Here is a 17,500-nt window from a genome sequence, read left to right as displayed (position 1 = left end):
AGTGTTTTTTTTGTTTTGTTTTTTCAGTTTGAGAGAAAAACTCAGCCTAAATATTCATGGTTTGTGTGTGAATGAAAGAAAACACATCACCAGGTCTGTTTATGATGAGGAAATATTATAACAACGATCAGAAAACAGCGTAATATTGTCCCTTTAACTTTTATATAAATGCTGAAAAAACACAAAAATCAGCTTTGAAGCAGAGAATGCAACACGAGTGAGAGATTTGCGCACAAAAAAAACATATTTGGCGTTATAATTACTGTTAGTTTTTATAATTATTGTTTATTTTTTAAACACATTTGAGAATTTGAGCCTTGGTCATTTTGCTCTTATTATTTTGGTGTTAAAAGGAGTTGTCACATTGGTTTCTGCTATTGAAAAAAGTTGTGTTCCACTGGCAGATAATTTTAGCCTGATTTATCAGCTGGTTTCACTTCATGGAAACCGTCTGACCTCGCAGTGTTAGGATTCATTCACTCAACAGTAGGCGGGTACTTTTTTTTTATTTAACCAATCGCTGCTGTTTGGTCGTGACGTATGTAATGCAAAAAAATCCTGTAGGAAGAAGAGCAATAACGTCTTTCCCCTTGATAAAATTCACCAAACATTCTCTTTGTTCCGGCTTTAAAGGTTGTATGGAGGATTTTTTTTGTTTCAAGTTGTCAATGATAGATTATAGAGGTGCAGTAGCCTTGTAATTATGATGACCAAAAAAAAGAGAATAAAAATTCATCAACTCTGGACGTGGTGGGGCTAAACATTTGCCAATAGATAACGACACTGCCTCGTTATCTGTGAGCTGACAGGCTGTCAATCAATCTCCCTACGTTTCTAGTGTAACTGACTTGCCTGCGCGCGCCGGTACGTGGTTTACGTACGACTGTCACGCAGTCCACAGACGCAAGACGCACAGACGCTGTTTACTCCACCAACGCAACAGTTCTTAGCGGCTTTTTTTGACCTATATCTTCCTCGCAGTTCGCACAAAGTTTGTTGCAATGGCGACAAGAATCCAGGAGCAGTTCGCCGCAAAAGAAAGTCCGTTTTTGAGGTCGCTGAAAGAAGAAGACAAGGGGAAAAGCAGCGAAGCCAAGCTAAGGTGATTCTTGAAGATTCATTCCAGCGATGGTGCGACTGAAGCAGACGCAGGGTCTAAAGACTGACGCACTGGTCCACAAATTACTCCTGGACAGGAAACTTCTGCTTATTATGAAAACGTACTTTATTTCCAAGAGCTAGACAAACGTTTTTCAGGACACGAATGCGATATCCTATGTCTGAAAACGTAATTTTCAAGGCAAAGAAAGAGTCCGCTTGCTGCTGCTGCGTGTTGTAGCTAGTTCATTCGCACTGAATCTCCGCGCAACCTTCTCTGCACCCCTTTCCTGCTCCTCTCCCGCTGCCCGATCCGCTCTTCCCCTGCTCCTCACTTCTCCGGGCACGGAATCTCCGCGCACCGCTCCCTCTCCTCTCTCCTCTCTCCCTCTCTCTCTTCTCCCTGCTCCTCACTTCTCGTCCGCGAACGAAATGTCCGCGCACCCGCTCCCCCTTCACTTCTCGTCTTGCTAACCAACACTGTAGTTAGTTGTTTACAAGTCATGTGCAGTGCACCGGCTGTAAACAAACCTGTTTCTGGCGTAAAGAGGAGGCGGGAGGAGGCGTTTCTACGTAGGAGCTGTAGGGGAGGGGAGGTGGTTTCACGCATGCGCAACATTTGAAAAAGGACAAACAGTCGCTGGATTTCTCGTTCCTTGGAAAATCCTCTATACAACCTTTAAATCAAGTCAGCTTAACATGACTAGATTCTGTTTTTTGCAGTGAAGTTTCTCCAAAAGGCTGTTCCTGGAAGTTTTCCTTAAAAGAGAAAGATTTACTGAAGGTTTTACGTCCGATATATAAATTAACATAACTCAGTGAATTCCAATTAAGTTCATCCCTTAAATAACTTCCAAAATAACAACAAAGTGAACCTGCACCAGTTGAAATCCCTTATTTATAACCAACCACGTCGTGTCTTGCACAGGGACACAACAACAACTACGCACACGGACCAGATCTGAACCTGTGACCTTCGGATTGTGCGCACAAAGCGTAACTAAACCACCTGAACCTCTGCCGCACCTTAGATCTCTCTGTCTTTTTCTGACATTTCCGTATTTCAATTTGAACAAAGTACGTTGAGTAGAACTGAGAGCGTTATTGTCAAAGTTTAGTCTCCTCTCTGACCACCGCCGGAGCAGCGTCTCTCCCGTGTGCTTTTATTTAAATGTGGTGAGAATTAGCATAAATCCACTCGTTACTTTACCCCATGGTGCCCATTCATTAGGCCGGTCTTTGCAGAGAATAAATGAAGCCAATTAGAAGTGTTTTAGACGGCGGTGGGAGGTGGCGGGGGGCGGAGGACCAGCTTTATTAGCCACAAGTGCAAAGCAAATCAGGTTTTAATATAAGTCAACTATGCCGGCATTAATATGGATACTTTTCATTTGCAACAAGTGGACACTCAATCCAGGCTTTTATTCCCGTTAGTCCCTCGGAGGTTCAAAACACCGGACGTAGAGTGTGTGTGTGTGTGTGTGTGTGAAGTAAAACTAAGTTACGTTTATTTCATGTTCGTTTAGCAGAACTTTTTGATGCACACCTGGTTTGGACTTTGTTATGAATTTTGGGATTTTAAATGAAAGCACAGACATTAAGGAACTTGTAGACTAAAAAAAAAAATAAAGGATCTTGTCAAAAGTTTGCTGGTACACAAAGAATCCCGGTTTTGATCGAGTTTTTTGAGTATCCCGGTTTCGTCATGGTGCATATATTCCATTTCATTTTTTATATTGTTTGAGCCCGGTACAACAAAAATTCAAAAACAATAACAAAAACAGGGATATGTACCGTATTTTCTGGGCTCTGGATTATAAGGCGCACTGTCATTAAATGGTCTATCTTCAAACTTTTTCACAAATAAACCACACCGGACTTTAAACGACAAGCAGGAGCAGGAGCTGTGTTCATTGCCGGCAGTAAGTCAGACCTGTTCCCGGTGCATGTTGGACTCCGCCAGGGCTGCCCTTTGTCACCGGTTTTGTTCAATGTTTTTATGGACAGAATTTGTAGGCGCAGTCAGGGGCCGGAGGGGGTCCGGTTTGGGGACCACAGGATTTCATCTCTGCTGTTTGCAGATGATGTTGTCCTGTTGGCTTCATTGAACCAGGACCTGCAGTGTGCACTGGGGCGGTTTGCAGCCGAGTGTGAAGCTGCTGGGATGAGGATCAGCTCTTCTAAGTCCGAGGCCATGGATCTCAACCGGAAAAAGGTGTCTTGCCCTCTCCGGGTGGGAGGAGAGTCCCTGCCTCAAGTGGAGAAGTTCAAGTATCTCGGGGTCTTGTTCTCGAGTGAGGGAAGGACGGAACGGGAGATTGACAGGCGGATCGGTGCAGCTTCGGCAGTGATGCGGTCGCTGTATCGGACCGTTGTGGTGAAGAGGAGCTGAGCCAAAAGGCGAAGCTCTCGATTTACCGTCAGTCTTTGTTCCTACTCTCACCTCTGGTCATGAGCTCTGGGTAGTGACCGAAAGGACAAGATCGCGGATACAAGCGCTCGAAATGAGTTTCCTCCGCAGGGTGTCTGGGCGCTCCCTTAGAGATAGGGTGAGGAGCTCAGTCACACGGGAGAAGCTCGGAGTAGAGCCGCTGCTCCTCCACGTTGAGAGGAGCAGTTGAGGCTCGGGCATCTGTTCCGGATGCCTCCTGGGCGCCTCCCTCGGGAGGTGTTCCGGGCATGTCCCACCGGGAGGAGGCCCCGGGGAAGACCCAGGACACGCTGGAGGGACTATGTCTCTCGGCTGGCCTGGGAACGCCTCGGGGTTCCCCCGGAGGAGCTGGAGGACGTGTCTGGGGTGAAGGAAGTCTGGGAGTCCCTGCTTAGACTGCTGCCCCAGCGACCCGGCCCCGGATAAGCGGAAGAAAATGGATGGATGGACTTTAAACGAAACCCAACAGTGTGATGGGTGAGTGGTTTTGTTTGTTTGTTCGTTCACGGTGACTCTGGGCTTTGTTCAGTTGGGCGTGTAGGGAGGTGCTGTCTGGGATCGCTGGATTGTCGGCGTGTTCGCAGTGACTCAGTTGTTCAGTCGTGTCTAGAAGTGGCACATTGCACTCGCTTTTCAGTTCGTTCTTCTTCCGTTCCGTTCCTCGTCGGTGTGGAGTGATGAGTGTGGCTGTGGGTGTGTTTCTCTGTGTGGTCGCTGTCTGCTCCGTGTGTGTTTGTGTGTTCTGTGGGTGGTGCGGCTTTGTAGTTTACTGAAGTCGTACTGGGACACCCGAGTGGATTCGTGTATAGGGTGTTTTGGATTGTGGCGCGCAGTCATTTTTTGATGGGGTTAGAGGCTGAAGAGTGCGTCTAATAGACCGGAAAATACGCTACATGGACATATTTGGGACCTGGTGCTCAAAAGGACGAGGATTAAGTTTTAAAAACATTTATACACAGTACCCGGGTTTCAGTATCCAGAATAAGGCTGTATCCCGGTTATGAGAAACCGGGATAATGTAGCTGGGATATTCCAATACTGATGGGATACTGTGCGATGTAAACACAGTATCCTAAATACTGAAATATAAAGTTGAGTGAGCATGCGTCCAAAAGACAAACACTTTTTCGATTTTTTTCATCACAACGGGAGCCAAAATAAATAAAGTGACCATACATGAGTGAGTGCGTGTACTTGCACAGTAGTTGAGTAGTTGTAGTTGTTGTAGTAGTAGTAGTAGTGTAGTAGTAGTAGTAGTAGTGTTAGTTGTAGTAGTAGTGTGTAGTAGTAGTAGTGTAGTGTAGTAGTAGTAGTGTAGTAGTAGTAGTGTTGTAGTAGTAGTTGTTTGTAGTAGTAGTAGTAGTTGTAGTAGTTGTAGTTGTTGTAGTAGTAGTAGTAGTAGTAGTAGTAGTTGTTGTTGTAGTTGTAGTAGTAGTTGTAGTAGTAGTAGTAGTAGTAGTAGTAGTAGTAGTTAGTAGTTAGTAGTTGTAGTAGTAGTAGTAGTAGTAGTAGTAGTAGTAGTAGTGTTGTAGTAGTAGTAGTAGTAGTAGTAGTAGTAGTAGTAGTGTAGTTAGTAGTTAGTAGTAGTTGTAGTAGTAGTAGTGTAGTAGTTGTAGTAGTAGTTGTAGTAGTAGTAGTAGTTGTAGTAGTAGTAGTAGTAGTAGTAGTAGTGTAGTAGTAGTAGTAGTAGTAGTAGTAGTAGTAGTAGTAGTGTAGTAGTTGTAGTAGTAGTAGTAGTAGTTGTAGTAGTTGTAGTAGTAGTAGTGTTGTTAGTAGTAGTGTAGTAGTAGTTAGTAGTAGTAGTAGTTGTAGTAGTAGTAGTAGTAGTTTGTAGTAGTAGTAGTAGTAGTAGTAGTAGTAGTAGTAGTAGTGTAGTGTAGTAGTAGTAGTAGTAGTGTTGTAGTGTAGTAGTAGTAGTAGTAGTAGTAGTTGTAGTAGTAGTAGTAGTAGTAGTTGTAGTAGTAGTAGTAGTTGTAGTAGTAGTAGTAGTAGTGTAGTAGTAGTGTAGTAGTAGTAGTTGTAGTAGTAGTAAGTAGTTGTTGTAGTAGTAGTTGTAGTAGTAGTTGTTGTAGTAGTAGTTTGTTGTTGTTGTTGTAATTCTACGCTGCAGCAAATTATTAATTAAATTTTTCTCTAACTCAACTTTACAACATATAAACCATAACCACTATAGATCCACATCAGCCCGTTTGATAATATAATTCAGCTTTGCGCACATTTGTTTACATTTTACCGAAACGAAACTTAAAACCACATGGCTCATTTGCATAAACTATAACTATCTTTCCTTGTGCGCTGAGGCGGTTCAACTTCTGTCGGACTAAAGGACACGACTCAGTGGAATATGATTAATAATTCTTTTTGTGAGGAGGTGCTGATGATGGTGAGTCTGTTCTGTGCGTATATCATGTTGAAGAAGGTTCATTTTTGACTTTTCAGAGATTATACATGTGCATACATACATACGAGTGCAGACTGAACGTGTCATTTCACTCATGTACGGTCACTTAATTTATGTACGTTCACTTTATTTATGTTGGTCACTTTATTCATCACAAAGGTAGCCAATATAAATAGACTTAAAAGTGTTTTTTTTTGGACACATACGCACTCAACTTTATGTTGCAATACCCGGGATACTGCGTTTACATGCCACAGTATTCCGGTTACTATCAGAATATACCAGTTACAGTATCCCTGTTTCTTATAACTGGGAATACTGGCTTATTCGGGACACTGAAACCGGGATACTGCGTTTACATGCACCATGACAAAACCGGGATACTCAAAAAAAACAAAACATCATGACCGGGATACTGATGTAAACACACTCAACGTCACTTTTCTGCTAAAGGGTTCATCACCTGCTTCTCTCCATGGAGATGTTGTTCCTTTGCTGAGATTGTTCCACGATATGGTATGTATCATGTTGTATATAAACAGTGTTGGGAAGGTTACTTTTAAAATGTAATCCCCTACAGATTACAGATTACACACCCCAAAATGTAATTTGTAACGTAATCCATTAAATTACTTAAAGTGAGTAACGTAATCTGATTACTTTGGATTACTTGATATTGTCATGTTTTTTTTAAATGACATGAATGTAGCAACCACATCCAATTCTTGTTTGTTCTCTTCAAATTGTCTGAGCCCAAGTCTCCATGAATAAGCAACTGTTTGCTGTAGAGAAACAAAGACCATGAGATCTTAATATAAGAGGTTTTGTCTGTTAAAAGACAGAAACAAGATCAGCCTTTCCTTAATATTAAAAAATATTATTGATAGAGAAATTATATGAGATCACCTTAAATTATGTCAACCTACTGTTAGGTGTCATGTTGTTTAAACCTGGTTTAGTCCTGCTTTAGTCCTGGTTTAGTCCTGGGTTAGTCCTGGTTTAGTCCTGGATTAGTCCTGGTTTAGTCCTGGTGTTAGTTCTGGTTTAGAGGCGCACAGGAGGAAGTGAGGTTTACACGAGAAAACACGTCCACACGCGGCGCACGAGACGTCGGTGTCCACGCTGTAACTACGGAAGGAGATGTGGTCCGCGGGTTCTCAGGTTGATGACGATGATGAAGGTGTGTGTTTGTGTGTGTTTGTGTGTGTTTGTGTGTTTGTGTGTGTGTGTGTGTGTGTTTGTGTGTGTGTGTCCCTCATGTGGCAGGTCATTATAGGACAGTAGTGCAGATATTATGAGTCTATGCAGGTTGTTTTCACCAGTGCCAGTAGCTCCTGTTTCACATTTAAGTTGTAGGCGATTTTGTATTTGTTTTTTTTTTTTTATATATCTCACATCGGAGAAGAATTTCCAAGACACAAATGCGTTTTTACCAATGCACTGCTGCTTCCACTGTGTGACTGACATCGCCAACTTTAACATGACGTTTACATCGCTCTTATTGCGCGCGTTCTGTTTGGGCTTCAGGCAATGAGTGGAATTACCGAAATAAAAAAATAAATAAATGGGATGTAGCACAAAATGTGAAAACAGGAAAATACCGCCTTGTAATCCACTTATTTCAGCAAAGTAACTGTAATCCAATTACCACTCATTGAAACAGTAACTGTAACTGAATACAGTTACTCATAATTTGTACTCTGATTACGTAACGGCGGTACATGTAATCTGTTACTCCCCAACACTGTATATAAATAACACCAAGTATCCAGGTCAGATCTGTGGAGAAGTAACCTCACTCACAGTTGGATTCATGATATTTAAGGTAATTTTTTAACTATAAAAATGTGTGGAGTTGAATTACGATGGTTAAGTTTAATGTGATACTGTGGGACATCTCAGTTAAAGCAACAAAACCTCCGTGGAAACAAGCAGAACTCCTCCACTAGAAACGTCGTACAGCTTCAATTTGAACTCAATTTCAGGTAAAATTTGTATGTGTGACTGTGAGTTTTTAATTACATTTGTTTGTGGTTTTAAAAGCTTCTTAGGTGATTTAATGAAATGTCAATTGAAGTCACTTTGTCTTTGAATGTATCTGTAATTGTGTCGTACCCTGAGGAAACTTCAAAACCAGTTTAAGCTGCGATAATCAGAACGTTCCCTCTTTGTTTCCATCATATTTCTTGATCAAATTTGATTTTGCTTTAGAATTGTTGCCTGTCAGATCCAGCGTGTCTCTCTACAGATTTATCAGTCTGGTCACCATTCTCTTCGTTGCATCTCAAGCTCGGCCAAACGTGATCGTCCAGTCAGATTTGTTTATTTCTGTGACGCATGTGAAACAAACAAGCGCATTGGTCACCTTTGAATTTCCAAATAAATTCTAATTTCTCTCACCTCAGTTGAACAGTGTTTGGTGCTTTGCTTATTGATTCTGCAGAAATCCAGTGTTTTTTAATTCTTTTTTTTTTTTTCTGATACAGACAAACCACGCTCGTCCCTGATTGGCTAATCCACCTGTCAATCACACCCATCTGAAAACAGGGAGATTCACCTGTGCCCAGACTCACATTTGAGTAAAAGGTGCAGTGTGTAACTTTTTTCTGGTGGAGGCTCCGTCAAATACTTTTGTCCATGGAGATGTTACTGTTTTGTCTGGAATGTTTCACAGTTAGTCCCCATTTACACGTACATGAGTATTTTTAAAAACTGAGACATTTCCCTTAGTTTGAACACATCTTTTACACACAAATGGCAAATTCACCACTGAAAACAAATCTATCTTAAAATTCAGGCTAGAGTGGGGAGTCTGGAAAACTATGGTTTGCGTGTAAAAGTGCATAAGTCGCTCTGATGATGATGATAATGAAGGAGCATCAGAGCATCAGTCGTGTTTCTTCTGATGAAACACTTTTCATGTGTTTGCATTTGCACACAAAACCAAAATGAAAAAAGCGGATAATGATTAGTTTTTTCAGTTTTTGATTTTGTGTTTAGATGAATAATGGAAAAAAACGGACAACGACCATTTCCCGTTTACGTGACTTCCGTGACTGCAATGCTGGACTTTTGCACCGCATATGGACTGAACCAGGACTGATCCAGGATCGGGACCAGACCCAGACCAGAGCGGACTCCAAGCTTTGACTTCGATCCTCCGCAGGGTTCGAGCCTCAGCTTCGAGCTCTGGCCCTGCCGTGGGCTCTGAGCCTCTGGTTTGGTCCTGGCCTGGTGTCGGTCTCAGTCCCGGTCTCAGTCTCGGTCTGGTCCCGGTCTGGTCCCTTACCTGGATCAGTTCTGGTTCAGTTTGGCATCACAGTCACAGAAGTCACGTAAACGGCCGTTATCCGTTTTTTTCCATTCTTCATTTAAACGCAAAATCAAAAACTGAAAAAATTTATAATTATCTGTTTTTTCATTTTGGTTTTGGAGACAAATATTGAAGAAAACTGTTGTTTTTTGTTTTCTTATTTTTGGTTTTATATTGAAAAATGAATGAACGAATGGTACACGGCTTGGCGAGCCTGTTCAGTAATGCATGTTTGTCAAGGTATTTTTGAGTAATACAGCTGTAATGAAATAAATGTTACAGGTTTGAATCTAATCCAGGCGCCGCCCAGAGGTTTGATGTAGTTATGACGACGCTCAATGGCGAATTTATGCGGGTTGACGTAAACGAAAACTTTTTTGAAAATGATGCTGTGTGAACGATGTTATTTTGGAAAACCGAGAGATGGAAATATTTGTTTCTCAACACACCCGACTATGAGTAAACGTCGCCTTAAACCTTTCTATCTTCATGGAGACCAAACCAGACCACATTACAGATCAGATCTGCGGAGAGGCGACCCCGCTTGAGCAGTACATGTAAGACAGAGCTGCTTAATGTCACACTGTGGAACATTCCACAAAGCAATAACACATCCATAGAAACAAGCAGATGACGGACCCTCAACCAAAAAGTTACACAGTTCACCTTAAAGTATTTGGGCCCAGTCAAGTAGAAGTAAACACCAAGGCCAAAACTTCAAGTTAATTCATCTGATATAAAAATGTATTGAACAGATACATATGTACTCTAGTTTATGAAACTGTTGACCTTTTTCCTGTACCATTTTTGGTTCTAAAGTTCCATATGTTTTAAACAGACCATGTATGAAACATGGAACAAAAATTATTTCCCAAATTTCAAAGACCCAAAAATCATGTAAATAAATGGATGTATTTCATCATATCTTGTGTTATTCCATCTTTGAACTGTTGATGAAGGTACATGATTTAAGAAATTTTAAAAAAATTTATTTGAAATGATAAAAATTTGCTTGGAAGGACTGACATATTTTATAGAAATAGTTTCCTTTCATTTTGAAGTAATATTAAAGTATTCAGAAGAAAAAAGCGACAAATGATGTAAAATCCTGCACCTTCTACTTGTTCACAATTTTCCCTCCGTTACTTTTCCCTCCGTTACCATGACCTTTCTTCATAAAAAATCTCATTAGTCAAAAAGTAAGAGGTTTTTCAACCTAATCTTGTACCATATGGTAGAAAACTATATGAAGCAAATATTCAAACCAGTTTGTTAAGGATATGTGAAGTTTATTGCCCCAAAAAGTGCTGCATATTTCATTCCTCCGTTACCAACATGAGTTTTTAATTTTTTTGTCAACAACTTGAAAGAATCTCACAGGTTTAACTTGACCCTGTTGGAGTGTAACTCTTTCCTACATTCTGATACTTTACTTATTTCAATAGTTCCTCTAGTTTCTGAATAAGAGACATTTGAATGTCAAAAATCTGCCCCTGTTTCCCTCCGTTACCACTTGACCGAACCCATTAGTATAGAGAAGTGTGTATTCTGGATCCCAGGCAATTACTGATCCAACATTAGAAAAACCTTAAAACACATTACGCACGATTTGTTTCCCATCATTATTTGAGAATTAAAAAGCCAAGACAGTCGTTGTGAATACATTTTTTATTTTCTTTAAACTTGTGCATCAACTTCAAAGGGTAAACTGTGTGCACTTCCATTTTGTTTTCACAACAAGTTCAAAATTAGTTAAGTGTTCTTTATTTTTTATGGTTTTAAATACATCTTTTTGTCCATTTGAAAACCATTTACACACGATTGCTCGGTTTCTACGTTCTACCTGCGTCACCGGGGCGTGGACGGTCCAGACTCCAGCGCTCCTCCTCTCGCTTTATACAATAGCTTTTAATAGAAGCTCTAACCGGGGTCCTAAACTCTCCCACGTGAAGTAAAAATATCTTTCTTTAAATAGGTTTCCTTTACATGATAAAAATAGTCTTATTACTCTCTCCGCTGTCACTGCCGCTATCCCAGAATGCCTTGTGTCTCCCCCTAGAGGAGAAACACAAGTGGTGCGCTCCTTGCTCCGTGGAGGATGTCTGTCTTCGTGTAGGTATTTGATAAAAATTATTACAAAATTTTTCGATTTGTCTTCGTACAAAAACACATTTTTCATATAAATTGCATTTGCACACGTAAAATGTGAAGCCGAGAAAATGAACGTGAAAATAAAAATTTTGCCACAGGGATACAAAATGAACACAGATGGACTGAAATCAAAACGTGACTTATTCAAACGTTATAGTGTTTAAGTGTATTTACTGCGTGAAAATCCTGCTTTTGATATAAATAAGTCCATAATTTAACAAAAAGAATAAATATTTTTTGAATAAATAGTTTGTGATTGCTGCGAAATTTCATCCTGATCGTCCTCTGTCTTGTTTTGTAGTCCATATGCAAAATCCCGTTGGAGAAATTTGTTTAATAATTGAAATATCTTGCAATAAATGGTGTTTTAGGCGACGTTTAGACTGCAGAGTGAAGTGAAATCCGATTTTTTCGACCCTATGCGACCTGTAACTGATCTTTTAATGACAGTTTGAAGACACAGACTCAATTTTTTTTTTTTAAAATGTGACCCAGGACACTTGGATACGTGCTCCTAAACCCGATACATATCTGATCTTCAGTCTGAACGGTCAGGTCACATTCATCCCACCTACACGCCAGGTTCAGAGTCTCTTCGATGGAGGGAAAGCGAGGTTAACAAGTTTATTAATATTTGTTGGTATCGCTCTATTCAGGACAAATCGGAGGGGTCTTATCGGAACCGGGCGGCTTTCGAATTGATGCCAAAGAAATGTCTGAGCGCGGCTACAGACGGTCCTGGCTCCAATGCTGACGAAAAATGAAGAGCCTCCGAGCCAAATACGACGAGGCCAAAGACTCAAACAAACGAAGTGGCCGTGGATGTGTAACCTGTCCATTTTACGAAGAACTGGACCGTATTTTGGGAGACAAGCCCAGCGTTTAGTAGCCACCTAGTGCCTCCGTTCAGTTTCATTTCTCTTCAGCAACTAGGTCAGGAATCGGAATACACTAGATGCTTCGCAAGAACCTCGGAAGTTGTAGACCGCGTATCGACCAATCAGTGAAGTCATGACGTCAAACTCGTCGCGTCTGTCTGGGTTCCCTTTTGTGGAACAGCACAACAGTAAACAAAGAGTCGAGATGGATGTAGACGAAGACAGACATTCTGTGTTGGCGATGATTCCCGAGATCGAGGAAGAGAATGTTTATGTTATTAGGTTCTTTGTTCAGACCAAGAGTTTGTTTTCATACCTGACAGTTTCGAATGCTCACTAGCTCTCTACCTCAGAGTCTCGTGATGTTCCTGTGTCGTGTCGCTCAGCTGACTTAAAACAGGTTTTGGCGCCGTCTTCCTACCGGTGGAGGCAGGACAACAGTGCCACCTGCAGTCCGACTTCCTCCGCAACATCACGTGACTCTGAGGAAGTGAGCAGTCGAACCTGTCAGGTATGAAAACAAACTCTTGGTCTGAAAAAAAGAACCTAATAACATAAACCTTCTCTTTGTTCCAGCATTAAATCCTCGATCTCGGGAATCGTTGCCAACACAGAATGTCTGTCTTCGTCTACATCCATCTCGACGCTTTGTTTACTGTTGTGCTGTTCCACAAAACGGACACAGACAGACGCGGCGAGTTTGACAAGTTTGAAAACTCTTGGTCTGAAAAAAGAACCTAATAACTTAAATCGGAATTATAGATAGACCAAATGAACCTCATTGGACTGAAGAAAACATTTGTTGAATTTTATCGAGGGGAAAGATGTTATTGTCCTTCTTCCTACGGGATTTGACGCATTACATACGTCACGACCAAACAGCAGCAATTGGTAACATTTTTTTAAAGTATCGAAAGAACAAAAGTGTGACTGTTTGCTGCAGGTGTTCCAATCAGTGGGAGCAGGTAGAGGGCGCTCTTGGAAAAACGATCAAAACTCAAACACAACAGGACTCCAGGCATTCTTAAAATTAACAAAAATTTTAATTTAGGCCTGATGAAGACCAGTTAAGGTCGAAACATGTTGGCTTTGGTGATTTAAATAAAGGCCTTTTACTATATTTTTTTCTCGTGCAATTTTTTTACTTTTTTTACTTCTGTGAAGTGCCTGGAGTCCTGTTGTGTTTGAAAAAAAAGTACCTGCCTACCGTCGAATGAGCGAACGAATCCTAATGCCGCGAGGTCAGACGGTTTCCACGAAGTGAAACCAGCTCATAAAGTGTTTAGGCCACTTTCATAAATGCTCTCGTGGGACACTTTTGAATCCGTGTATCATTTATATTCAATATAAAACCAAAAATAAGAAAACGAAAAAAAAATTTCTTCATTATTTGTCTCCAAAACCAAACTGAAAAAACAGATAACGATTCGTTTTTTTCAGTTTTCGATTTTGTGTTTAAATAAAGAATGGAAAAATGGATAACGGCCATTTCCCGTTTACGTGACTTCCGTGACTGCGATGCCGAACTTTTGCACCGGGTACGGACTGAACCAGGACTGATCCAGGTCCGGGACCAGACCGGGATCACAGTGGACTCCGAGCTTTGACTCCGAGCCTCCACAGGGTCTGAGCCCCAGCTTCGAGTTCTGGCCCTGACGTGGGCTCTGAGCCTACTCCAGTCCCCGTCTGGTCCCTGTCTAGTCTCGGTCTGGTCCCGGTCTCAGGGTGCTTTCACACTGACAGTAGTTGGTTCGCACCAAATGGTCCATCGGAACCAAAAACTATTAGTTTGTTTTGTTTTTGTTGGTGTGAAAGTGTCAATCGGACTCGGACCCGCACCAAATCAAATGGACCGAAACATCAAAAAAGAGGTGCTCTCGGTTCACTTGAATCCACACGAAATACCAAATTTTAGTGCGGTTCCTCTCGTGTAAACGCAAACACGGGTCGAAACCAGAGACAGCAGGTCCAAACGAACTATTCCAACCAGCGGGAGCAGGTCCGGTTCAGGCCGGGCTCAGACGAGCTGGAGCGGGGAGTGGTGTTAGGAGCCTTGGCCTGAAAAGAACTTTCCCCGGGAAAAATCAAATGCGCGGAGGACGAATGGTCCAAACAATCCCGGTCTGGTCCCCGGTCTGGTCCCGGACCTGGATCAGTCCTGGTTCAGTCAGGTGCATGTAGTGCAAAAGTCCGGCATCACACGGGAAAAAAACGGGAAACGGATGTTTTTTCCATTCTTCATTTAAACACAAAATCGAAAACTGAAAAAAAACAAATCATTGTCAGTTTTTTCATTTTGGTTTTGGAGACAAATAATGAAGAAAACTGTTGTTTTGTAGTTTTCTTATTTTTGGTTTTATATTGAAAAACAAATGAACGAATGATACACGGATTCTTTTGGGGTGTTTAAAGTTCACACTGGAGATCACGTACAAGCCGCATTTAATCTGAAACATGATCGACCTTGCAAAAAAAAATCAGATTTCACCAAAAAAGCCCTGCAGTCTGAACGTAGCCTAACTTTTGCTTTTTGAACCATAGCGTCTTTCAGATCCTGCGTGTTAGTACCTAAAACACAAATAAATGACTTCACTTATTGCCTGATGGATGGTCGAGAGTATATCCTTTTCAACATGGATCAATAATAGAATGGAGCTATGCAATGCCGCTGTCATCGCTGTACATTTGGGGCGCGCGCCAAGGCCGTCCGCTGTCCCCCGGCCTTTTTAGACTCGGAATTACTTTAAAAGCCCGGGTTTCTATTCACAACTTTTGAAAATAAACTATCCTTTTTTTTAAAAATCTACTCATCGCTGCCCCGTGTATTAGAGCTGGAGTGCGCGGCGGCGGCAGACCAGCGGGGGGCGCTATAACGGTATAGGTCCACTTTCATATAGTTATATTTTTAAATGAGCTTTTCTTTCAGCAACTCCTGGGTTTTCAAAGTCCTGGCACTGAGTAATGAGGTAACTCTTGGAAAATTGTACACCCAGGTATGTATGCTTCCACAGGAAACAGTGTCGAACCCCTAACTAATTTAAAGACATACAGTGTAACTTTACCCCCCCACCCACTCCCAAGAACAACGCGAGTCCAGAATTGTCCGAGAAACAGTTTTCCGTGAAGTCCCAGTGTCCGGCGAGCGTTCCCGTTCGTTTCCCGGCCCGGCGGATGGAAAAGGCCGGTGCGGGACGGCGGACCGTGGACCGTGGACCGTGGACCGACCGTTTTAGGCCATGGTCTCTTTGCCGGGCAGTCTGCGGTCGTTAAACGTGTGCATGTTGATGACTTCTTCGGTTTTGACCAGGACGGGGGGCTGCGCTTTGTTGTGTTTGAGGCGGCGCTGGCACTTGAGGGACACGCGCAGCTCGTCCACCATCGCGCTGCAGAAGGAACGCTGTGTGGAGAGAGAGGGGAAAGAGAGGAAAGAGAGGAAAGAGGGAGAGGAGAGGTGAAGAGAGAGAGAAAAAGGATGCGAGAGATAGAGGGTGGGGAGGGTGGTAGGAGAAAGAAAACAAAATGGAGAGGGAAAGAGAGGAAAGAGAGAGAGAGATGGGGAGACAGGGGGTAGACGAAAGATGAAGAGAGAGAGAAAGAGAGAGAGAGAGAGAGAGAGAAAGAGGGAGGAGAGATAAAGAGAGATAGAAAGAGAGAGTAGGGTAGAGAGAAAAAGAGGAGAGGCGAAGAGAGTGAAAGAGGGAGTAGGGTAGAGAGAGGAGAGATAAAGAGCGATAGGAAGAGAAAGTAGGGTAGAGAGAGAAAGAAAGAGAGAGTAGGGTTGAGAGAGAGAGGAGAGATAAAGAGATAATGAAAGAGGGAGTAGGGTAGAGAGAGAGAGGAGAGGTGAAGAGAGAGAAAGAGGGAGTAGGGTAGAGAGAGAGAGAGAGAGAGAAGAGAGAGAAAGAGGGAATAGGGGAGAGAGAGTGAAGAGAGAGAAAGAGAGGAGAGGGTGGTAGAGAGAGAGAGAGGAGAGGTGAAGAGAGAGAAAGAGGGAGTAGGGTAGAGAGAGGAGAGGAGAGGTGAAGAGAGAGAAAGAGGGAGTAGGGTAGAGAGAGAGGAGAGGGTGGAAGAGAGAGAGAGAGAGTAGGAAAGAGAGGAGAAGAGAGAAGAGAGAGAAAGAGAGGAGAGAGTAGGGTAGAGAGAGAGAGGAGAGGTGAAGAGAGAGAAAGAGAGAGTAGAGAGTAGAGAGAGAGAGAGGAGAGAGGTAGAAGAGAGAGAAGAGAGAGAGAGGAGAGAGTAGAGAGAGAGGAGAGAGTGAGAGAGAGAGAGAAGAGAGGAGAGGGTAGAGAGAGAGAGGAGAGGTGAAGAGAGAGAAGAGAGAGAGGAGAGAGTAGAGTAGAGAGAGAGAGAGAGTGAAGAGAGAGAAAGAGGGAGTAGGGTAGAGAGAGAGAGAGAGAGGTGAAGAGAGAGAAAGAGAGAGAGTAGGGTAGAGAGAGAGAGGGAGAGAGAGAGAGGGAGTAGAGAGAGAGAGAGAAGAGAGAGAGAGTAGGGTAGAGAGAAGAGAGAGGAGAGAGAGAGAGAGAGAGATGAAGAGAGAGAGTAGAGGTAGTAGAGAGAGAGGAGAGAGAGAGGAGAGCGATAGGAAGAGAAAGTAGGGTAGAGAGAAAAGAAAGAGAGTAGGGTTAGAGAGAGAGGAGAGATGAAGAGATAATGAAAGAGGGAGTAGGGTAGAGAGAAGAGAGGAGAGGTGGAGAGAGAGAAAGAGGGAGTAGGGTAGAGAGAGAGAGGAGAGGTGAAGAGAGAGTGAAAGAGAGAGTAGGGTAGAGAGAGAGAGGAGAGGTGAAGAGAGAGTGAAAGAGAGAGTAGGGTGGGGAGAGAGAGAGAAGAGGTGAAGAGAGAGAAAGAGGGAGTAGGGTAGAGAGAGAGAGGGAGAGAGTGAAGAGAGAGTGAAAGAGAGAGTAGGGTAGAGAGAGAGAGGAGAGGTGAAGAGAGAGAAAGAGGGAGTAGGGTAGAGAGAGAGAGGAGTGAGAGAGAGAGAGAGGATAGAGAGAGAGAGAAGAAAGAGGGAGTAGGGTAGAGAGAGAGAGAGGAGAGATGAAGAGAGAGAAAGAGGGAGTAGGGTAGAGAGAGAGAGAGAGGTGAAGAGAGAGAAGAAGAGTAGGAGTAGAGAGAGAGAGGAGAGATAAAGAGAGAGTAGAGGGAGAGAGTAGGGTAGAGAAGAGAGAGAGAGAGATAAAGAAAGATAGAAAGAGGGAGTAGGGTAGAGAGAAGAGAGAGGAGAGAGAGAA

At 42.6% G+C, this 17,500-nt stretch overlaps 1 protein-coding gene across 1 annotated transcript in view; it reads right to left on the bottom strand.

Moving 5' to 3' along the window:
• Positions 1 to 15,501: 15,501 nt before the first annotated feature.
• grik2 (glutamate receptor, ionotropic, kainate 2) overlaps positions 15,502 to 17,500 on the bottom strand; it is a 537,576-nt gene continuing 535,577 nt past the window's right edge. The window contains exon 16 of the mRNA XM_055163917.1: positions 15,502 to 15,669. Coding sequence (XP_055019892.1) covers positions 15,502 to 15,669 — 168 coding nt within the window. The remainder of the gene's footprint in view (positions 15,670 to 17,500) is intronic.

Source organism: Boleophthalmus pectinirostris, unplaced genomic scaffold, assembly GCF_026225935.1.
Source record: "Boleophthalmus pectinirostris isolate CB_2022bp ecotype Guang Dong unplaced genomic scaffold, ASM2622593v1 HiC_scaffold_6, whole genome shotgun sequence".
Lineage (NCBI taxonomy): Eukaryota > Metazoa > Chordata > Actinopteri > Gobiiformes > Gobiidae > Boleophthalmus > Boleophthalmus pectinirostris.
This window is presented reverse-complemented; position numbering and strand designations above follow the sequence as displayed.